This window comes from Anomaloglossus baeobatrachus, chromosome 3, assembly GCF_048569485.1.
Source record: "Anomaloglossus baeobatrachus isolate aAnoBae1 chromosome 3, aAnoBae1.hap1, whole genome shotgun sequence".
NCBI classification, from domain to species: Eukaryota; Metazoa; Chordata; class Amphibia; order Anura; family Aromobatidae; genus Anomaloglossus; species Anomaloglossus baeobatrachus.
Window position 1 is genome coordinate 463,617,740 of NC_134355.1, and position 20,528 is coordinate 463,638,267.

The 20,528-nt window shown below is 47.6% G+C and overlaps 1 protein-coding gene across 16 annotated transcripts in view; it reads left to right on the forward strand.

Moving 5' to 3' along the window:
• Positions 1–2,434: 2,434 nt before the first annotated feature.
• The window catches only part of DLG1 (discs large MAGUK scaffold protein 1), a 280,537-nt gene continuing 262,443 nt past the window's right edge, over positions 2,435–20,528 (forward strand). For 13 of the 16 annotated variants that reach the window (XM_075340529.1, XM_075340531.1, XM_075340534.1 and 10 more), the window contains exon 1: positions 2,436–2,941. In XM_075340529.1, the coding sequence (XP_075196644.1) occupies positions 2,923–2,941 (19 nt within the window). In that variant the 5' untranslated portion in view covers positions 2,436–2,922. Of the gene's footprint in view, positions 2,942–20,528 lie in introns of all 16 variants that reach the window. The other 3 variants (XM_075340543.1, XM_075340544.1, XM_075340530.1) reach the window with 2 other exon arrangements.

The following is a 20,528-nucleotide window of genomic DNA, read 5'->3' on the forward strand; positions in this document are numbered from 1 at the left end:
TATCGGATCGCACTCGCACATGGAAATCGCAAGTGGACAAGAGCCCTTTATGAGAGTGCCAAAGCTATTCTGTTCTACTAAAAATAAAACAATGCATCTCATGAAGAAAAAAAACAACTTTTTTTGCTCATGCCACCTTCTAAAAAGTAAAATAAAAAAACTAATCTAAAAGTTCTATTTAACCCATAATGGTACCATTGAAAACTATAGCTTGGCGTGCAATAAAAAAGCAGAGAAAGAAGAAAAAAAAAAATCACAGCTCCTAACGCAACAAGATACTTTAAATTTGGTGCCACCATAATAAAAAAGAAAATACTAAATTTATGCTGCATGGTAATCATTGTAAAATGGCAAATGTAAAAAAAGGTAAAAGGTGGATTACTTCTATTCTTCCTGTATGGGCTCGTTTCCACTTGCGAATTCCTGGTGCGAGTGTGATCCGATAAAAAAAAATCGGATTGCACTAGCACTAGTGTTAATCTATGGGGCAGTGTCCTCTTTCCTTTTATTTCTCCACACGAATCGTGCTCTCGGTGCAATCTCAGCATGCTGCGTTTGGCAGCGAGTCTCGGCTCACGTGTGTGTAAAATCGCACTGTACTCGCATGTTATGCTACTGCAATGCGGTGCACGCAGAGAAAGACAGTTGAGATGAGAAAAAGTGTTCCCTCCATCTTCTCCGCTCCTGTGATATGATCGCAAGATTGCATCACAGTTGCATGACCCTCGGCTGACACCGCAGCAGAGGGTCATTAGCATATAGCTTCCGATGCTCTCGCATAGGAAGCAGTACGCAAGTGGACATGAGCCCTAAAGACAGAATACAGGTTATTAGAGATAAGTGAATGCGCAGCTGGTACCATGGCTAGGCCAGTAGTCTGTGGCTGCAGGCAGGAGCCCTGAGGACGGCTTCCTATCTGCCAGCTCCTCTCTTGATTTGCCGGCCTTGCGAGATGTCTTGAGTCACACCTTAATGATGACATTATGTCAGTCTGACTAATCAAAATGCTGGAAGGTAGGATGCGATCCTCGGGACTCCCGTCCAGCAGTCCTCAGGGCTCCCGTCCGGCGGTCCTCAGGGCTCCCGTCCGGCGGTCCTCAGGGCTCCCGTCCGGCGGTCCTCAGGGCTCCCGTTCAGCAGTCCTCAGGGTTCCCGTCCGGCGGTCCTCAGGGCTCCCGTCCGGCAGTCCTCAGGGTTCCCGTCCGGCGGTCCTCAGGGCTCCCGTTCAGCAGTCCTCAGGGTTCCCGTCCGGCGGTCCTCAGGGCTCCCGTCCGGCAGTCCTCAGGGTTCCCGTCCGGCGGTCCTCAGGGTTCCCGTCCGGCGGTCCTCAGGGTTCCCGTCCGGCGGTCCTCAGGGCTCCCGTCCGGCGGTCCTCAGGGCTCCCGTCCGGCGGTCCTCAGGGCTCCCGTCCGGCGGTCCTCAGGGCTCCCGTCCGGCGATACTCAGGGCTCCTGTCCGGCGATACTCAGGGCTCCTGTCTGGTGGTCCTCAGGGCTGCAGTCTGGCGATACTCAGGGCTCCCATCCGGCGGTCCTCAGGGCTGCCGTCCGGCGGTCCTCAGGGCTGCCGTCCGGCGATACTCAGGGCTGCCGTCCGGCGATACTCAGGGCTGCCGTCCGGCGATACTCAGGGCTGCCGTCCGGCGATACTCAGGGCTGCCGTCCGGCGATACTCAGGGCTGCCGTCCGGCGATACTCAGGGCTGCCGTCCGGCGATACTCAGGGCTGCCGTCCGGTAATACTCAGGGCTGCCGTCCGGCGGTCCTCAGGGCTCCTGTCTGGTGGTCCTCAGGGCTGCAGTCTGGTGGTCCTCAGGGCTGCAGTCTGGCGGTCCTCAGGGCTGAAGTCCGGCGGTCCTTTGGGCTGCTGTCCGGCGGTCCTCAGGGCTCCCGTCCGGTGGTCACAGACTACTGACCCAGCTGAGATACCAGGGTCCTGCACATTTATTCGCTCATTTCCATGTGTTACTCCAAATGGTGCCCTTAACAAAAAACATAAAGCAAGCCTCCTCGATGAAAACATTAAAATCCAATGGTACTTATAGTAGTTTAAATAGTAAACATTATTTTTCCTGGAGGGTTAATCTGGGCATTCACAATAGTCATGGCAGGAAGGCTGCACTCCGAGCTGTGGCATTCAGCTGGAGTCCTGTCACAGGGCGGTGAGGCGCTGTGCTATCAGGGCGAGGGAGCGCCGCCCGCACAACTTTTCCCCTTTAAGAGACTCCGCTCTCCTCAGCTTTCCTCACTCGCCAAGGTAAAGCAGGCGCTGCCGCCCGGCGGAGCTCACTCCTGATTGGTGGAGACGGGGCTAGGTCTGAAGGGGGAGGTCACGTGGTGCGCTGTAGCCAGCTCCGGGGCGCCATTTTGGAGTAAAGTTTGGGTTTCGGAACGGTGGGAGAGCGAGAGGAGGAGGAGGAGGGAGAGAAGGAGGGGCGGGGGCGCCGACACAGAAAGACGGGGAGAAGAAGAAGTGGAGGGAAAGGAAATTCATACGGGAAAGAGAACTGGCCTTTGTGAGGAATAACTTTTTGCTGTGTTCCGTGGCCGCAGTGCACATTTCTCGCCACCCGCGGAGGAGACGGCAACTTGTTTTCGCCACCAACAACTTTCAGCTTTCTCCACCCCCTCCGGAGTGAGGGGCACAGCCGGAGGGTGCTCACATTACCGGAGCTGGAAATACTGGACTTGGGAACCTCCCTTCTGGAGCGCTTGGAACAGTCTCTGGAGAGGCATCCCGCATAGCACAGGACTTTTCCACTGCCTCCCAGTGGGGGGTGAAGCACGGCTCTCGGTGTCATCCTGCTCCGGGAGGTGGGGCACTTTGGAAACCAGGCATCATTTCGTGGAGTCTCCAGCTGAGGGGCGCAGGGGCTGGCGAGGTCACCCTCCTGGCAGCCTGTTGTGTGTCAGGGGGTGGCACCATGCCTGTCAGGAAGCAAGGTGTGTGGCTTCACTAAGTGCATTTCCTATGAGTGCGGGGGGCACGGGCTGTGCTGGACCGCTGAGAAGTTTGTGTGCTTGTCTTAAAGGGGAGGGGGCACAGATATCGTGGGCGATCCCTGATTATAACACATCCCCAAGTGCCCTCATAGCAGCCCTTTCCTGTATGGGCCCCAGTGACTGTGCCGGCTGCTGTGCTGTGGTGACTGTGCCGGCTGCTGTGCTGTGACTGTGCCGGCTGCTGTGCTGTGCTGTGGTGACTGTGCCGGCTGCTGTGCTGTGCTGTGGTGACTGTGCCGGGTGCTGTGCTGTGCTGTGGTGACTGTGCCGGGTGCTGTGCTGTGCTGTGGTGACTGTGCCGGGTGCTGTGCTGTGCTGTGGTGACTGTGCCGGGTGCTGTGCTGTGCTGTGGTGACTGTGCCGGCTGCTGTGCTGTGCTGTGGTGACTGTGCCGGCTGCTGTGCTGTGCTGTGGTGACTGTGCCGGCTGCTGTGCTGTGCTGTGGTGACTGTGCCGGCTGCTGTGCTGTGGTGACTGTGCCGGCTGCTGTGCTGTGCTGTGGTGACTGTGCCGGGTGCTGTGCTGTGCTGTGACTGTGCCGGCTGCTGTGCTGTGCTGTGGTGACTGTGCCGGGTGCTGTGCTGTGCTGTGCTGTGACTGTGCCGGCTGCTGTGCTGTGACTGTGCCGGCTGCTGTGCTGTGACTGTGCCGGGTGCTGTGCTGTGCTGTGACTGTGCCGGCTGCTGTGCTGTGCTGTGCTGTGACTGTGCCGGCTGCTGTGCTGTGACTGTGCCGGCTGCTGTGCTGTGACTGTGCCGGCTGCTGTGCTGTGCTGTGGTGACTGTGCCGGGTGCTGTGCTGTGCTGTGGTGACTGCCGGCTGCTGTGCTGTGGTGACTGTGCCGGCTGCTGTGCTGTGCTGTGGTGACTGTGCCGGCTGCTGTGCTGTGCTGTGGTGACTGTGCCGGCTGCTGTGCTGTGGTGACTGTGCCGGCTGCTGTGCTGTGGTGACTGTGCCGGGTGCTGTGCTGTGCTGTGGTGACTGTGCCGGCTGCTGTGCTGTGGTGACTGTGCCGGCTGCTGTGCTGTGCTGTGGTGACTGTGCCGGCTGCTGTGCTGTGCTGTGGTGACTGTGCCGGCTGCTGTGCTGTGGTGACTGTGCCGGCTGCTGTGCTGTGCTGTGACTGTGCCGGCTGCTGTGCTGTGCTGTGACTGTGCCGGCTGCTGTGCTGTGACTGTGCCGGCTGCTGTGCTGTGACTGTGCTGTGCTGTGACTGTGCTGTGACTGTGCCGGCTGCTGTGCTGTGCTGTGACTGTGCCGGCTGTGGTGACTGTGCCGGCTGCTGTGCTGTGGTGACTGTGCCGGCTGCTGTGCTGTGGTGACTGTGCCGGCTGCGGTGACTGTGCCGGCTGCGGTGATCACACGGGTCATGTCCCTCTGGGCTAGGACCTGTCGAGGCCTCCGTGCTGTCTGCCCCAGTGATGCCGGGTGGATGGGGCTCCTTGTGAGGCCGGGAAGGAGCTGTTCTCTTGTTAGACAGAACCACTTTATGGTGTAATGTTGTGATTGGTGGAAAGTTTATTTGCCTCTATGATGGGCTGCTTGTAGTGAGCAGTGATTCCAGGCTGTAATAATGGAACTTCTGCGCCCTGTTTTACTGGCTGTTATATTTCTTGCAATGTTAAATCAGATTGTTGTGAAATGTCAGATCATTCATGGTGTCAGGCTTACTCAGCATTACAGTCCTAAGATCTCTAAGCTCCTGCTGAACATCTGAGGCCAAAAATAAGTAATAACAATCTACCCACTACTGTATATGTAATAGAATGTATATACTTGTCTGTGTGCCCCTTTTTCACATGTGAAGTGCCATGTAATAATTGGTGCTATAATACTACTTTCCTCTCCAGCCTTGAAATACCCTTTAACAAGTATCTAAAATCATGTAAGGCATCCTGTTTAAAACAATTAACTTTACTAGGATTATGTCTTCTACCTACCAATATTATTTATATATTATTGTTATGCAGAAGGCCTAATCCTAGTAAAGTTAATTCTACTTTACACACAAGCATCACATGATTTTTAGATCCTGGTTAAAGGGTATTTCCAGGCTGACAAGGAAAGTCTGACATGCTGTGGCCAAAACAAGCCAATTTCCACACATATGGAAGAGATTAAGTTAAAACGCATTCACTTTGCTGGTACTGTAAATTTCTGCAGACTTTAATTGAGGAAAATCTTGACTATATACATGAAATGGGGCTCACACTGATCCTGTGAACCTGGGCTCTGAAGACCGCCATGGATGGAGGGTACACTGTTGTTCCATTCATTCTAAGGCTAGGTTCACATTTCTGTTTTGCATCAGTCACATGCGTTGCTTGACGCTTAGGACTGATGCGTTGTACAATGGATGACAAGAATTAGAATTCATTGTCGGACTCCGTTGTAAAAGAGAGAACGATCAGCTGATCATTCACAATAGCCGGCCAGCTAATGAGAGCGATCAGCTGATCTCCCGGCAGCCGGCTCCTGTGAGCGTTCTGGCTGCCGGGTGATCAGCTGATCGCTCACAGGAGCCGGCCGCCGGGTGATCATCTGATCGCTCACAGGAGCCGGACGCCGAGAATGTGTGCCGGGGGCGGAGTGCGGGGTGGGTGGATCCGAGCGGGGCCATGGCGCTGAGGACGTCAGTGCCGGTGACTGCACGGCTGGGGACAGGTGAGTGTGTGGACATGCGGAGTGCGGGAGGGGCGAGGCCGAGCGGGGAAGTGTCTGGCTCCCTGTACACGTAGCCAGGGTAAATATCAGGTAAATAAGCAAAGCACTTTGCTTGGTTACCCGATATTTACCTTGGTTACGTGTGCAGGGAGCCAGAGCGAGCATACGCAGCGAAATCCTACGGATTGCGCTGCTCAAAAAAACGTTACAAGCTGCGTTCCTCCTGCCCGGCGGTCAGTCATTTCACGACTGATCAGTCGGGCGGAGGATGCAACGCAGCATCATCGGTCACAATCCGCCGCTCATACAAGTCTATGGGAACAACGGAATCCACCAAACTGATTCCATTGTTTACCAGAGCAGCGGATTGTGACGGATACAAATTGACGGAAATGTGAACCTAGCCTAATGTGTAGAAAACTAGCCAAGCGCTACGCTCGACAGTCGCCAGCGCTTCCATTAAGAATTAAGTGATCGGCAGTGTGAATAACTGACCACTGAAAATCCCGCTTCTGAGGATTGGTGAGGACCCCAGCAGTAAAACCTCCAGTGGTTGGCGTGGTTTTAGTCACCTCCCAGTAAATAGTGGTGGCTATAAACATGAGTCACTGCACAGCCAGCTGTCATTCAATCGATACAGAGCTGGCTGTCAGTGTGTTTGTGGTTACATCCACTGCTCACTGTGTACAGTGCAGTGACTGACACTATGCCTGCCACACCTCAATGAAAACCAGAGGCTGCCAGGAGGCACAAGATTCATTTCCTCCCTGTAGCTGGACTTTCAGTGCAGCAGCCAGGCAAATTTGGAACACTATTAACCTGCAGATAAACCCCATATCTGCAGGTTAAAGTGAACCTGTAACCAGATTTGTCCCCTATAAGCTGCAGCCACCACCAGTAAGCCCTTTTATATACAGCATTCTAGAATACTGTATATAAGAGCCCAGGCCGCTATGTATGGCATAAAAAAGCATCTTTTATTATAATCACCTGCGGGGTGGTCTGGTCTGATGAGTGTCGCTGGTCTAGTTCCGGCGCCTCCTCTCTGCTTGCGATTGTTTTCCTTCTTTCCTGCTCCGTGTGAATGCTGCAGCCTACATAATCCACACAGTCCTCCACTGCGCTCCTGTGCAGGCAAACTTATCTCTGCTTTGCTGAGTGCAGATCAAAGTATTGTATTGTGCAGGCGCTGTGAAAGGTCAAAGAACGCATGTGCACTACAGTACTTTGCTCTGCCGTCAGCAGGGCAGAGAGAATTGTGCATGCACAGGAGCTCAATAGAAGTCTCTGTGTGGATGACGTATGATGTGGCATCCACACGGAGCAGGGAAGGAGGTCAGCTATCACAAGAAGAGATTATGCGCTGGACCGAGAACGACGACGACTTGGACCTGACTGCGCTGTAGGGGTCTGTGCGCAGTGGGTAGATGTTTCTTAGGCTATGTGCGCACTAGAGCTTTTTTCCTGCGGATTTACCCGCGGATTTGCCCCGGAAATTTCTTGAGAAATGTCTGCAATCTTTGTGCAGACATTTCCCATGAAATTCAATGAGAAAAAAAAATAGCTGTGCGCACTGTGCGGATTTTTCTCAAGAAAATTTCTTGAGAAAATTTTCTCGAGAAACTTTCTTGAGAAAATGTGCATGTCCATTAATTTCCGCAGGTACCGGGGGTATTCCGGGGGTATTCCGCAGGTAGCAATGATGTGCGGTATACCCCCGGAATAGCCGCGAATTACCTGCGGGAATGATCATCGCTGCCTGCGGTTTTGCAGGAAGCGATGTCATTATGCCAGGAAGAGGAAGCGGAGCAGACGTCACACTCCCTGGACGCCGCACAGAAGCACTTCCGTGCGACCTCCAGGTGCCAGTCTGTGTCCTGCTCCGGCCTCGCGGCTGCCTGCACTGCAGGGTGTCAGTGTCTGCCCGCAGTGTCAGCAGCCTGTCACGCGGCAGCGCAGGCAGACACTGACATCCTGCAGTGCTGGGAGCCGCGGGGATGACGATCGCTGCTGTCAGGAGGTGAGCTCATTACCTGCTGTGACGATCTCCTGCCTCCTGACGTCAGCGCTGTCACTGCTGTCTATGCCCGTCTCACGAGCGGCCCGAGACTGTCACTAGCGGTGACGTCACGGGCTCTCGCGATACTTCTGACAACGCAGTCAGTGACAGCGCTGACGTCAGCAGTACAGGAGATGATCACAGAAGGTAATGATCTCATCTATGCTCCTGATGGCAGCGCTCGGCATCCCCTGCAGTGACCTGGGCTGACCTATTGATGTTAGCTCAGGTCACTGCACAGCTCTCCCAGCCAATGGGGAACATTCTGTTCTTCATTGACTGGGACAGCGACTATGGTATGGATCGCCGTGGGACCCCCCCCCCTATTGGATTACGCCGGACGTGGATTGATTGTTCTTTTCAATAAATTGGTTAAAGAGGCTATGTGGGGAGTGTTTTTTCAAATAAAACTTTTTTTGTTGTCTATTTTTTAATTACTACTGACTGGGTTGGTGATGTCGGGTATCTGATAGACGCCTGACCTCACCAACCCCAGGGCTTGATGCCAGGTGACATTACACATCTGGCATCAACCCCATATATTACCCCGTTTGCCAACGCACCAGGGCGCGGGATGAGCTGGGGCAAAGCGCCAGGATTGGCACGTCTAATGGATGCGCCACTTCTGGGGCGGCTGCGGCCTGCTATTTTTAGGCTGGGGAGTGTCCAATAACAGTGGACCTCCCTAGTCTGAGAATATCAGACCCCAGCTGTCCGCTTTACCTTGGCTGGTGATCCAATATGGGGGGGACCGCACGTTTTTTGTTTTAAATTATTTATATAATTTAAAATAACAGCGTGGGGTGCCCACTGTTTTGGATTATCAGCCAAGGTGAAGCTGCCAGCGGTGGTCTGCAGGCTGCAGCCGTCTGCTTTACCCTAGCTGGCTACAAAATATGGGGGGACCTCACGTCGTTTTTTTTTAATTATTTATTTATTTTATGGCTAAATACAAGGCTAAGCACCCTTTAGTGCCACATGAAAGTCACTAAAGGGTGCCAGCTTAGAAAATGCAGGGAGGTGGAACATTATATAGGTTTTTCTCATCTATCCCTCTATCTATCTATCTATCTATCTATCCATCTATCCCTCTATCTATCTATCTATTCATCTATCCCTCTATCTATCTATTCATCTTTCCCTCTATCCATTATCTGTCTATCGATTATCTTTATTATTTATTGCAGGGACAAACCTGCGGTAAATCGCGGCAAATCCGCATGCGTTTTTGCCGCGGATTTTTCCGCAGGTGCGGAAATCTTCCACTCCCAGAAGTTTCTCAAGAAATTTTCTTGAGAAAATTCACATTTCTAGTGCGCACATAGCCTTAATCAAAATACGCACCCTCTGGCAGAATTCCACATCTGCGGTTAAAAAAAAAAAAACGCTCCCAAAATCCACATGCGGTTTTACTGTGGATTTGCTGCGATTTTTGTCCCTGCGGTTTTTAACAATTATCAATGGCAAAACCGCAGGTACCTGGGGAAAAGAAGTGACCTGCTGCTGCTTCTTGCTGCAGGAATCCTGCAGCAAAACATGTAGGGGAAAAAAAATGCAGTGTGCGTACAGTATGTACTTTGGATTTCGATTAGATTTTGCTGGGAAAGGACTGCATGTACTTTATGAACAAAAACGCACCTTTTCTACAGCAAAAAACGCACGGCAAAAAACCAGTGTGCGCACAGGGCCTAAAAGGTGTTTTTTTTATGTTATACAGAGCAGCCTCGGCTCTTATACAGCATTCTAAATACTGTGTATATATAAAGGCTTACAGGTGGTTGGCCGCAACTTATAAGGGACAAATCTGGTCACAGGTTCCCTTTAATAGCATTTGAGGATATGACAAGTTCCCTTTAAGGCATTTAACTACAGATTGATGAATTGTGCCAGTCTGCAGTTTGTCATCAGTACTGTGTATTCATACAGTGGGTGTCATGTGCCACCTGTCATTTTGCTTTTCTCAATGGAACACAGCAAGAAGCGCATAAGTATCTAGTCGGCACGTGACCCCCAACTATTCGGATCACATACATGCAGTGTTAATACAGGAAAATCCTAATCGTGTACACACTAATGATTCACCAATCTGCAGTCACATAAAGTGACTAAAGACTTTTCTTTTCAACCAGGGGGAAAACTGCATTAATTGCCATTCAGGGTAAACACATGTTAATACATTGTGCAGAAATTATTTTTTGCAGCATGTTAATTTCAGTTTCAGCCCTGTGCGCACTAGAAAATGGAATTTTCTTAATAAAATTCCGCAGGTTCTGAAAGATTTCCGCACCCGCGGGAAAAAAACGCACCGAAATCCGCATGCATTTTGGTTTGTTTTTTCCGGTGGTTGGTACATGTGTTTTAATGCATTCAATGCACTATAGCACATTGAAAAAAGAAAAAAAAGGTAATTTCCTTCTAAGATAGAAAATAGTTAGGATAGATAGATTGATAGATAATAGAGGGATAGATAATCAATAGCAAGAGGACAGATCAATCAACAGAGTCCCTGTGAGGACACACTGCAGTGCTCTCGAGCGGTAGTGTGTTCACATTACCGACCGTGAGAAATGACCTGTAGTTACCTCTCTGCAGTCTCGTTACGAGGCTGCATTCAGTACAGTGTGTCAGACGCGGCTGCAGAAGTCTGCAAGCGTCGTCGGACCTCGGTGGATTACACCAGAGTTGTGTGTTGGGGGTGTAATAAAGTGGTGAAATAGGGGGCTTTTTTGTTGTTTTATTTAAATAAATGATTTTTCGGTGTGTGTTTATTCACTTTACTGACGGGTTAATCATGTAAGCTATCTCATAGACGCTGCCATGATTAAGCCTGGACTTGGTGGCAGCGATCCGCTGCCATTAACTCGTTATTACCCTGAATTTCTACCGCATCACGGCAATCGGGAAGAGCCAGGAACACTCCGGGACTGTCGTATAATGAATGCCACAATCCCAGGGCAGCTGTGGGCTGATATTCTCGGCTGCGGGAGTGGGAGGGAGGCGGGGGACATTAACCCTGGCCCTCGCCCTCCTCAGCCTGAGAATACCGGGCCGCCGCTGTGTGTTTACCTTGGCTGGACGGTAAAAATACAGCGGAGCACACGTTGTTTTTTTTTTTATTATTTATTTATTTTTTTATTTTTAATATGTACGTTTGATTTCTATATGTATTCTATATGTCTGTGTGTGTTTACTCTCTGCTCCGCTTCCTCTTCCTGTCATAATGACATCACTTCCCTGCGAAACGCAGGCAATGATGAACATTATGTCACGAAAAACGCGGAATAACGCAGGAAAACACAGTGAAACGCATAGAATTTGCTACCAGCGTTATTACCTGCGGAAAAGTGACATGCAATTGTTTTTGGATTCCCGCAGCAAAACATGCAGCTGTCAAAATCCGCATAGTGCGCACAGCATTTTTTTTTCCCATAGGATTTGCTGGTGAATCACTGCAGAGATGTTATGAACATTTTCTGCAGCGAACATGCGGGAAATTCCGTCTAGTGCGCATAAGGCCTAAGGCTTTGTTCACACTAGCAAAAAGATTTTTCTTAAGAAATTTCTTGAGTCTGAAAGATTACCGCACTTGTTGTCAAAAAACGCACCGAAAACCGCATGAGGTTGTACCGCGGTTGTGTGCATTTTTGATGCTGTTCTGGTGCGTTCTTTCCCGCAGGTTGGTCCCTGCAGTTTTTTTACCATTATCTATGGCAATAAACGCAGGTACCTGCTGAAAAGAAGTGACATGCTCATTCTTTTTTTCTCAAGAAATTCTGCAGAAAGAATGTTCTTGAGAAAAAAACGCTGTGTGCGCACAGCTATTTTTTTTTTTTTTTTTTTATTTATTTTTTTTCCATAGGTTTTGCTGGGGAATGTCTGCAGGAAGGTTATAACCATTTTCTCAAATGTCTGCAGCAAACCGCAAAAAACGCAGGTAAAACTGCAGTGTATGAACAAGGCCTTAATTTTCTTGTAAGGGTTCGTGCACACGTTGAGTATTGCTGCTGATTTTTCTGCACAAAACCCCAGAGTATTGGCTGTAAGAGCGCTGCATAAAACGTGCATTTTTGATTGGTTGTACAGGTTTGTTTTCATGTAAGTTTACGCTTTTTTAACCCCCTTAACGACCCATGACGTACTAGATACGTCATGGATCGTGTTCCGGTAAGCCCCGCCCCCTGCCGCCGGCAGGCGGCGGCGAGACGCGCACATATCAGCTGTTATCAACAGCTGATATGTGTGCCTGCTAGCCGCGGGTGGAATCGCTTCCACCCGCGGCCATTAACCCCTTACATTTCGCTGCCAAAGTCTTGGCAGCGATATGTATATGGGCGCCGCCATGACAGTGACTTACCCCGCCCCCGCCGGAAGTCACGTGACATGATCACGTGACTTTCGGCGGTTGCCATGGTAGCACAGGGTCATGTGATGACGCCTGTGGCTAACATGAGTCACTTCCTCTCAATGCCGGAATACAGCCGGCATTGAAAGTGAAGCAGCAAATCTGCAGTTCTCAGCTCTGTAGCTGAGATCTGCAGATTGTGCAAAGCGATCGGATTGCTGATCGCAATAGCCCCCTAGGGGTACTAGTAAAACAAAAAAAAAGTAAAAAAAAAAGTTTTAAAAAATAAAAAACCTAAAGTTCAAATCGCCCCCCTTTCACCCCATTGAAAATTAAAGGGTTAAAAAAATAAAAAATACACACGTATTTGGTATCGCCGTGTTCAGAAATGCCCGATCTATCAAATATAAAATCAATAAATCTGATCAGTAAACGGCGTAGGCGGCAAAAAAATTCCAAACGCCAAAATTACGTTTTTTGGTCGCCGCAAATGTTGCGCAAAATGCAATAACAGGCGATCAAAACGTAGCATCTGCGCAAAAATGGTACCGTTAAGAACGTCAGGTCAAGACACAAAAAATAAGCCATCACTGAGCCTCAGATCCTGAAAAATGAGAACGCTACGGGTTTTGGAAAATGGCGCAAAACGTGCGCCACGTTTTTCGGACAAGCTTGTGAATTTTTTTTTAACCCCTTAGATACAAGTAAACCTATACATGTTTGGTGTCTATAAACTCGCACCGACCTGAGGCATCATACCCACACACAGTTTTACCATATAGTGAACACGGTGAATAAAATATCCCAAAAACTATTGTACAATCCCACTTTTTTTGCAATTTTTCCGCACTTGGAATTTTTTTTGCCATTTTCCAGTACACTATATGGTAAAACTTATGGTTTCATTTAAAAGTACAACTCGTCCCGCAAAAAACAAGCCCTCATATGGCAAGATTGATGGAAAAATAAAAAAGTTACGCCTCTCGGAAGAAGGGAGCAAAAAACAAAAACGCAAAAACGGAAAGTGCCCGGGGGCTGAAGGGGTTAAAAAAAGAAAAAAAAAAAAGTGCTATGGTTCTACTTTGCAAGTAACAAATAAGCAGCGTGTGCATGAGATTTCAGAAATTCATTCACTTTGCTGCTACTATAAAAGTGCAGCTCCTTTTTTTTTTTTTTTTTTTTTTTTATTAATACATGTAACTTAACTGTAGGGCTCAAATGTGGTGCAGTGTGGTATGCTTAATGTTACTATAGTTACCATTATAATTAGATCTAATCAGTGTTTGGTAAAGTAGTAGTTAATCTGACACATCATATGGTACAATGTGACGTGGCAGTTTTGCTGCATTGTTTCCATATAATATAGGATTTTACGAGGGGCTGCTGACTTTGGCTTTGTGTGTGTTTGTTTTTTTTTGTTTTGTTTTGTTTTCATGGTCACGAATGTTATATCACATGAAAGCCTTATGTGTCTAATATTTTTTTCAAAATTTTGTGTTGCGCATTGCAACCGTGTTCTACGTACGCAAGAAAAAAATAAATGGTGGAGTCTGCTCTCAGTTGCTGTGAACATTGCAGTAGAGGAGTGATACAATTCTTGGTTTCTGCAAGGAAAGTCCGCAAAAGATATTCATAGTGATATGTTGTAGACATTGAGGGATCAATGCCCTTCATATTCAATAGGTGGCGCTGTGCTAGAGTTTGTCTCCTTTACTGGAGAGGACAATTTGAATATTTCCCAGAGGGGCATTGCAGCTATAAGTCCCCTTACCTGGCAGCCAGACTGGCTTGCAAAGTCTCCTTAAGGAGAATAGTGTTCCCCCCGTGGTCCCCACATAGCTTTCTCATGAGCCAGATCAGACACCCCATACTTTGCACTGACGAGGGGCAAGCACCCCGAAACACCGTGTCTGCAAATTGGGATTCTGATCTGGCTTATATATCCTGAGTCATATTTCAAAGGATTGTTGAAAATCCACTTGTGACTTTTAGGATCGCTACTTCCAATAGGTGGCGCTGTGCTAGAGTTTGTCTCCTTTACTGGAGAGACAATTTGAATATTTCTTCATATTCCACAGTTATGAACTTGGTTGCCAAATTTAAACTGGCCACTTCAGCACCAATGATGAGAAATGTCCTGGACGACCGAGAGTGGTTGTTACGGATATTGTCAATGCTGTTCATTTGAACTTTTGGACATGAGGAAGCTATCTGCAAAGTGGATCCCCAAATGTTTGACAACAGAAGCATGCGAGCGAAAACTTCCCGGTCCATTTGTCAGCGTTTTCCGGACTAATATGAACTACCTGGATCGACTGGTCTCTATGGATGAGACCTGGATTTATTTGTATGGCCCTGAAAACAAGGAGCAGTCAAGAGTGGAGGCACAGTGGTTTCTCCTCGTCCAAAGAAGTTCAGTGTGGAAAAAATCGGCCACAAAGGTGTTGGCGTCTGTGTTCTCAGATAAGGAGTGCGTGCTGCTAGTGGACTACCTTCAAAAGGGTTCCACCATCAATGCAAGCTATTACATTGAACTTTTGGACCAATTGAAGGCAGCTTTGAAGGCCAAAAGGCGCGGCAAGCTCCAAAGGAAACTTTGTTCCTGCAAGACAATGACATTGCCTCCAGATGACTACCAATCTTATTTATCAGATCTAGCTTCCTCCGACTATAATCTGTTTCCAAACCTGAAGAAACACATCAAGGGTACCAAATGTCACACCATTTCTGATGCCATGGCTGCTACGGATGCCTGGTTTGAGGCACAGCAGAAATCCTTCTTTTTGCTAGGCTTACAGAACTTGGAATACCGATGTAAGGCTGGTTTCACACTATGTTTATTTAACATCCGTCCATAACGTTTTTTTTTAGCGGAAAAAACGGATCCCGTGCAAATGCGTTTTCACTTCAATGCATTTGCAATGGACCTCGCGTCCCACCTGCGTTCGCATGCGTTTGCGTGCGTTAGACACAGGATCCGTACTTTTGCGTTATTTTAACATGTTCCAAAAACGCTACTTGTAGCGTTTTTTACCTTTGTCAAAATAACGCATCTCACCAGGATCCTTCACATTGCGCCGCGAGCTGCAATGCATTTCAATGAGCGCTGGATCCTGCCTAGCAGAATCCGTTGAGTTGCGTTGTAACAGGATCCTGCTTTTGTACTGAGCATGCCCAGAACCAGTCTCGCGTGATCTCTCTCTCTCTCTCTCTCTCTCTCCTCTCTCTCTCTCTCTCTCTCTCTCTCTCTCTCTCTCTCTCTCTCTCTCTCTCTCTCTCTCTCTCTCTCTCTCTCTCTCTCTCTCTCTCTCTCTCTCTCTCTCTCTCATCTCTCTCTCTCTTATCTCTCTCTCTCTTATCTCTCTTATCTCTCTTATCTCTCTTATCTCTGTCTTTCCCCCTTCCTCTCATTCCTCCCTCTCTGCCTCTCCCCCTCCCTCTCCTGTCTCTCTCTCCCACCTGAGAGCTGCGGACACTCGTAACCAAGGTAAATATCGGGTAACCACTTCTCTTAGTTACCCGATGTTTACGTTGGTTACGTGTGCAGGCAGCCCTGCTCCTAGCAGCTGCAGACACTCGTAACCAAGATAAATATCGGGTATCCAAGCCCGATGTTTACCTTGGTTACGAGCGTCTGCAGCTGTCAGAAGCCGGCTCCCAGTCTGGCACGTTAGTTCCCCTCACTCCCAATCACATGACTCCAATGCCCGCCCCTAAACATCCAGTGACAGGATCCTGCAAAATAAGAGATGCGTTAGCATGCGTTTTTTGCTGTAAAAGCAGGATCCGCTTTTGCAGCAAAAAAACGTTCCTGACGCATGTTAAAAAGACGTACTGTGAAAGCAGCCTAAGAAGTGTGTTGACATCAGTGGAGAGTATGTGGAATAAATGTAAAGTTTCATCATCCGATCTCATTTCTTTCTGGGTAAAGCCAAAGACTTATCAGCAGCCCTTCGTAGCAAATTGTGAAAGATGCAGAAGTACAGCATATATTTTTGTCTTCTTGGCTATGAACAGTGAATACTGGAGCCTGTTTGTCTTCACACTTTGTTGTTCTTTCACGTGCAGTTGAATAAAGAGAAGGTATTTAAGGCATTTTTATTACTTTCTGCAAAGTCAAAAGTGTACATACATTTCATTAGTATTTGGTACCATTGCCCTTAAGCTGTGTGCACATGGTGCATCTTTTTTTTTTTTGACAACAAAGATTGAGCGTTTTTATCTTTGACTACAAAGAGCAGTGTTTTAGGCCTAAAAAAAACAACCCCGCAGGAGTCCTCCACCTGTCAAGCCTCTACTGAAGTGAGCTGCGGGATTAGTGCTGATGTCACTCAGATGTGTGGTGACACTGCAAATCACATGAGTGACGTCACCGCTGATCTCGCGGCTTACTTCAGCCGCGGCCTGGTATGTGGTCACAAGTGGAGGACGTCAGCTGTCACCGCACATCAGCTGACTGAAGTCACTGCTGATCTCCCTCAGATCACTTCAGTCGCGGCCAGATTTGCAGTAACAGGTGGAGGACTCCAGTCAGGTGCTGTGCGATGATAGCTGGAGTCCCCCACCTGTTACAGCAAATCTGCCCGTGGCTGAAGTGAGCCGCGAGATCAGCGGTTACTTCAGTCAGGTAATGTGCGGTGACAGCTGAAGATCCTGCGTGGCTCACTTCACTTGCAGCCTGACCATCATAGCGAGCAGTCATGTTCTATAGCGCTCGCTGTGATTGTCAGATGTAGCAGAGCTGGATGCATTGTGGGACCTCTTGTGGATTACGCCGGACCTGGAGGGGTGTTTCGTGGGTTAATAGTGGTGAAAGAGGGGGCTTTTTTGTTATATTTCAAATAAAGGATTTTTTTGGGTGATTGTGTTTATTTACTTTAACTTACAGCTTTGTGATGAAGAGGTGTCTTATAGACGCCTGCCATCACTAAGCTAGGACTTAGTAGCAGCTATGGGCTGCTGCCATTAACTCATTATTACCCTGATTGCCACCGCACCAGAGCATTCTGGATCAGCCGGGTAGAGTCCTGGCACTGTCGCATCTAATGGATGCATCATTTACGGGTGGCTGCTGGCTGGCTCCCCATATCGTGGGACTCCCCATCCTGAAAATACCAACCCTCAGCCGTGTGGCTTTACTTTGGCTGGTATCAAAATTGGGGGGGGTGACCGCACGCTGTTTAACCCCCTAATTGCTGTGATCAATACCGAAAGTGACGGGATTGGGAGAGGGATCGCGCTTATCCCCTCTGATCAGGGCCCCGTGATGTTATCGCGATGGCCAGATCGTTGCCATGATGACCCGTGGTCGTCATGACTACTTCTGGGTCACCTAACTACGGGTGATCACACACACTCTCAGCGCAGCGCTGACAGCTATGATGTCCTGCAGTGATCGAGCACTGCAGAACAGTGCAGCTGCAATCAGAGCACTGTGTGTTGATGTCCCATAAAGGGACTAAGTGAAAGGTTTTACTGTTATTTTTACTTAAAAAAAAAAAATCAGAAAAGAACAAAAAAATAAAATAAAAAAAGTACATGTATTTGATATTGCCACGTCCAGAACAACTCTAGCTATAAAACGGTTACACTAGTTAACCCCTTCAGTGAACACAGTAAAAAAAAAAACAAAAGTAACAAACTGTCTTTTCAACATACAGCTGCCAAAAAAGTGGAATAAAACGAAACCAAAAAATCATATGTTAAACTAAAATGGTACCGCTGAACACGTCACCTTGTTCCGCAAAAAACAAGCCGCCATACAGCCCTGTGAGCAAAAAATAAAGCCTAGCGCTCAGAATACAGCAATGCAAAAACTGTTTGTTGTTTTTTTTTTTTTTTTTTTTTTTTCCCCCTATAAAAGTTTTTATGGTGTAAAAGCGTCGAAACAAAAAACACCCCAAAAAACTTTATAAATATGGTATTGCTGTAATCGTACTAACCTGAAGAATAACGCTATTTTATCACCTTTACGGCATGGTGAACGGCTTAAAAAAAAAATAAATAAAACCCTATTCCTGAGTTGCTGTTTCTTCTTGATTCTGCCTCACCAAAAGTCAAGTAGCAAGCGATGAAACATGTGGCCAAAATGGTTTTCCACCACATATGGGGTACTGGTGTACTCTGTGAACCATACAATTTGTTGTGCAATTTCTCCAGTCACCCTAGTGAATTTGACAAATTTGGCGTTAACGCAACTTTTTTTTTAAAAAAAATGTTTTGTTCGTTTTAATAACTTAACGTTATAAAAGTCTGTGAAGCCCTCGGGGTTTCCAGGTGCTCACTAACCCTGTAGATAAATTCTTTGAGGGGTCTAGTTTCCAAAATGGGGTCACTTGTGGGGGAGCTAATCTGTTTTAGGCACCTCAGGGGGTCGCCAAACGCGACATGGCGTCCACTAATGATTCCAGCTAATTTTGCGTTTGAAAATTCGAATGGCGCTCCTTCCCTTCCGAGCTCTGACGTACGCTCAATTGATTTCCACCACATATAAGGTATCTGCGTACTCAGGAGAAATTGCTAAATAAATTGTATGCTGCATTTTTCCTGACACCCTTGTGAAAATGCAACATTTTATAGTTTAACCCCTTAACGACTGCGGGCAGTAATATTACGTCCTAGCGGTCATAGTGTTGCTGCCCGCGGTCTGCTACTTGCAGTGATTGGCGCACATCTCAGCTGATTTTTACAGCTGAGATGTGTGCCTGCTAGGTACGAGAAGAATCATTATCTGCCCGTGCCGTTTAACCCCTTTTAAATGGCACTGTCAATATGTGACAGCGCCAAATTGCATCGGCGGTAAACATTTACTCACTGGCCGATACCAGAAGTCATGTGACATAATCACGTGACTTACGGTTGTTGTCATGGTAGCACAGGGTCATGTGATGACTCCTGTAGCTCACATGACTAGCTTTCAGTTTCACCCGGCCCAGAGCTGGGTGAGACATGAAATGAGCATATCTGCTATTCACAACTGTGTAGCTGTGATCAGCAGATATGGCAGAACAATCAGACAGCTGATCCATCTAGTCCCCTTGGAAGCCTAGTAAAATAAAAAAAAAAAAGTTTTTAAAAAAAAAAACAAACCTAAAAGTTCAAATCACCCCCCCCTTTCCCACATTGAAAATTAAAGGGTTAAAACCCATTTGGTATCGCCGCGTTCAGAAATGCCCGATCTATCAAAATATAAAATCAATTAATCTGATCGGTAAACGGCGTAGCGACAAAAAAATCCAAACGCCAAAATTACATTTTCTTTTTTTTTTTTTTTTTTTGGTCACCACAAATTTTGTGCTAAATGCAATAACAGGCGATCAAAATGTAGCATCTGCGCAAAAATTGTACCGTTTTAAAACTGCAGCTTGAGACGCAAAAAATAAGTAATCAGTGAGCCATAGATCCCGAAAAATGAAAACTCTACAGGTCACGGAATATGCCGTAAAACGTGTGCCACTTTTTTTTTCGAACAAACTTCTGATTATTTTTTTTTAACCCCTTAGATAAAAGTAAACCTATACATGTTTGGTGTCTACGAACTCGCACCGACCTCAGGCATCACACCCACACATCAATTTTACCATATAGTGAACAGTGCATAGCACACTTTTTTTTTTTTTTTTTTTTTTTTTTTTTTTTTTTATAAATTTTTCTGCATTTGGAATTTTTTCCAGTACACTATATGGTAAAACTTATGGTTTCAATTAAAAGTACAGCTCGTTCCACAAAAAAATGAGCCCTCACATGACCATATTGACTGAAAAATAAAAAAGGTACGTGTCTTGGAGGAAGAATGGCGAAAAAACCCCAAAAAACGGAAAGCAAAAAAATCGTCTGCTTGTGAGGGGGTTAAAGTAAGTTTCCTTCCACATTGCTTTGGTTCCTGTAAAGCACCTAAAGGGTTAACAAACTTCTGAGGCTATGTGCGCACGTTGCGTAATTGCATGCAGTTACGCTGCGATCTGCACCACAGCGTAACTGCATGCGTCCTGCGTCCCCAGCATAATCTATGGAGATTGTGCAGGAGCCGTGCGCACGTGGCGAATTAGAGCGCAGCGCTTCGGCTGCTGCCAGAAGCGTGCGTTCTAAGAAGGGACATGTCACTTCTTTCGTGCGCTCTGCATGCAGCCCCCGCTCTGTCTATGGGAGGGGCTGCAGGCAGAGCGCATGGAATCGGCTTTTGTTTCTGCAGCGATTTGAAGCGCATGTGTGCTCTTTAGGCTATGTGCGCACAGTGCGTTTTTCGCGGCGTTTTTCGGGTGCGTTTTTGGCCTCAAAACTGCAGGACTTTGCTTCCCCAGCAAAGTCTATGCGTTTTCATTTTTGCTGTCCGTACACATCTGTTTTTTTTAACCTGCGTTTTTGAGTTAAAAAAAAAAAATGGACATGTCAGTTCTTTCCTGCGTTTTTCTGCGTTTTCTGCCCATGCAATGCATTTGAAAAACGCAGCAAAACGCAGAGAT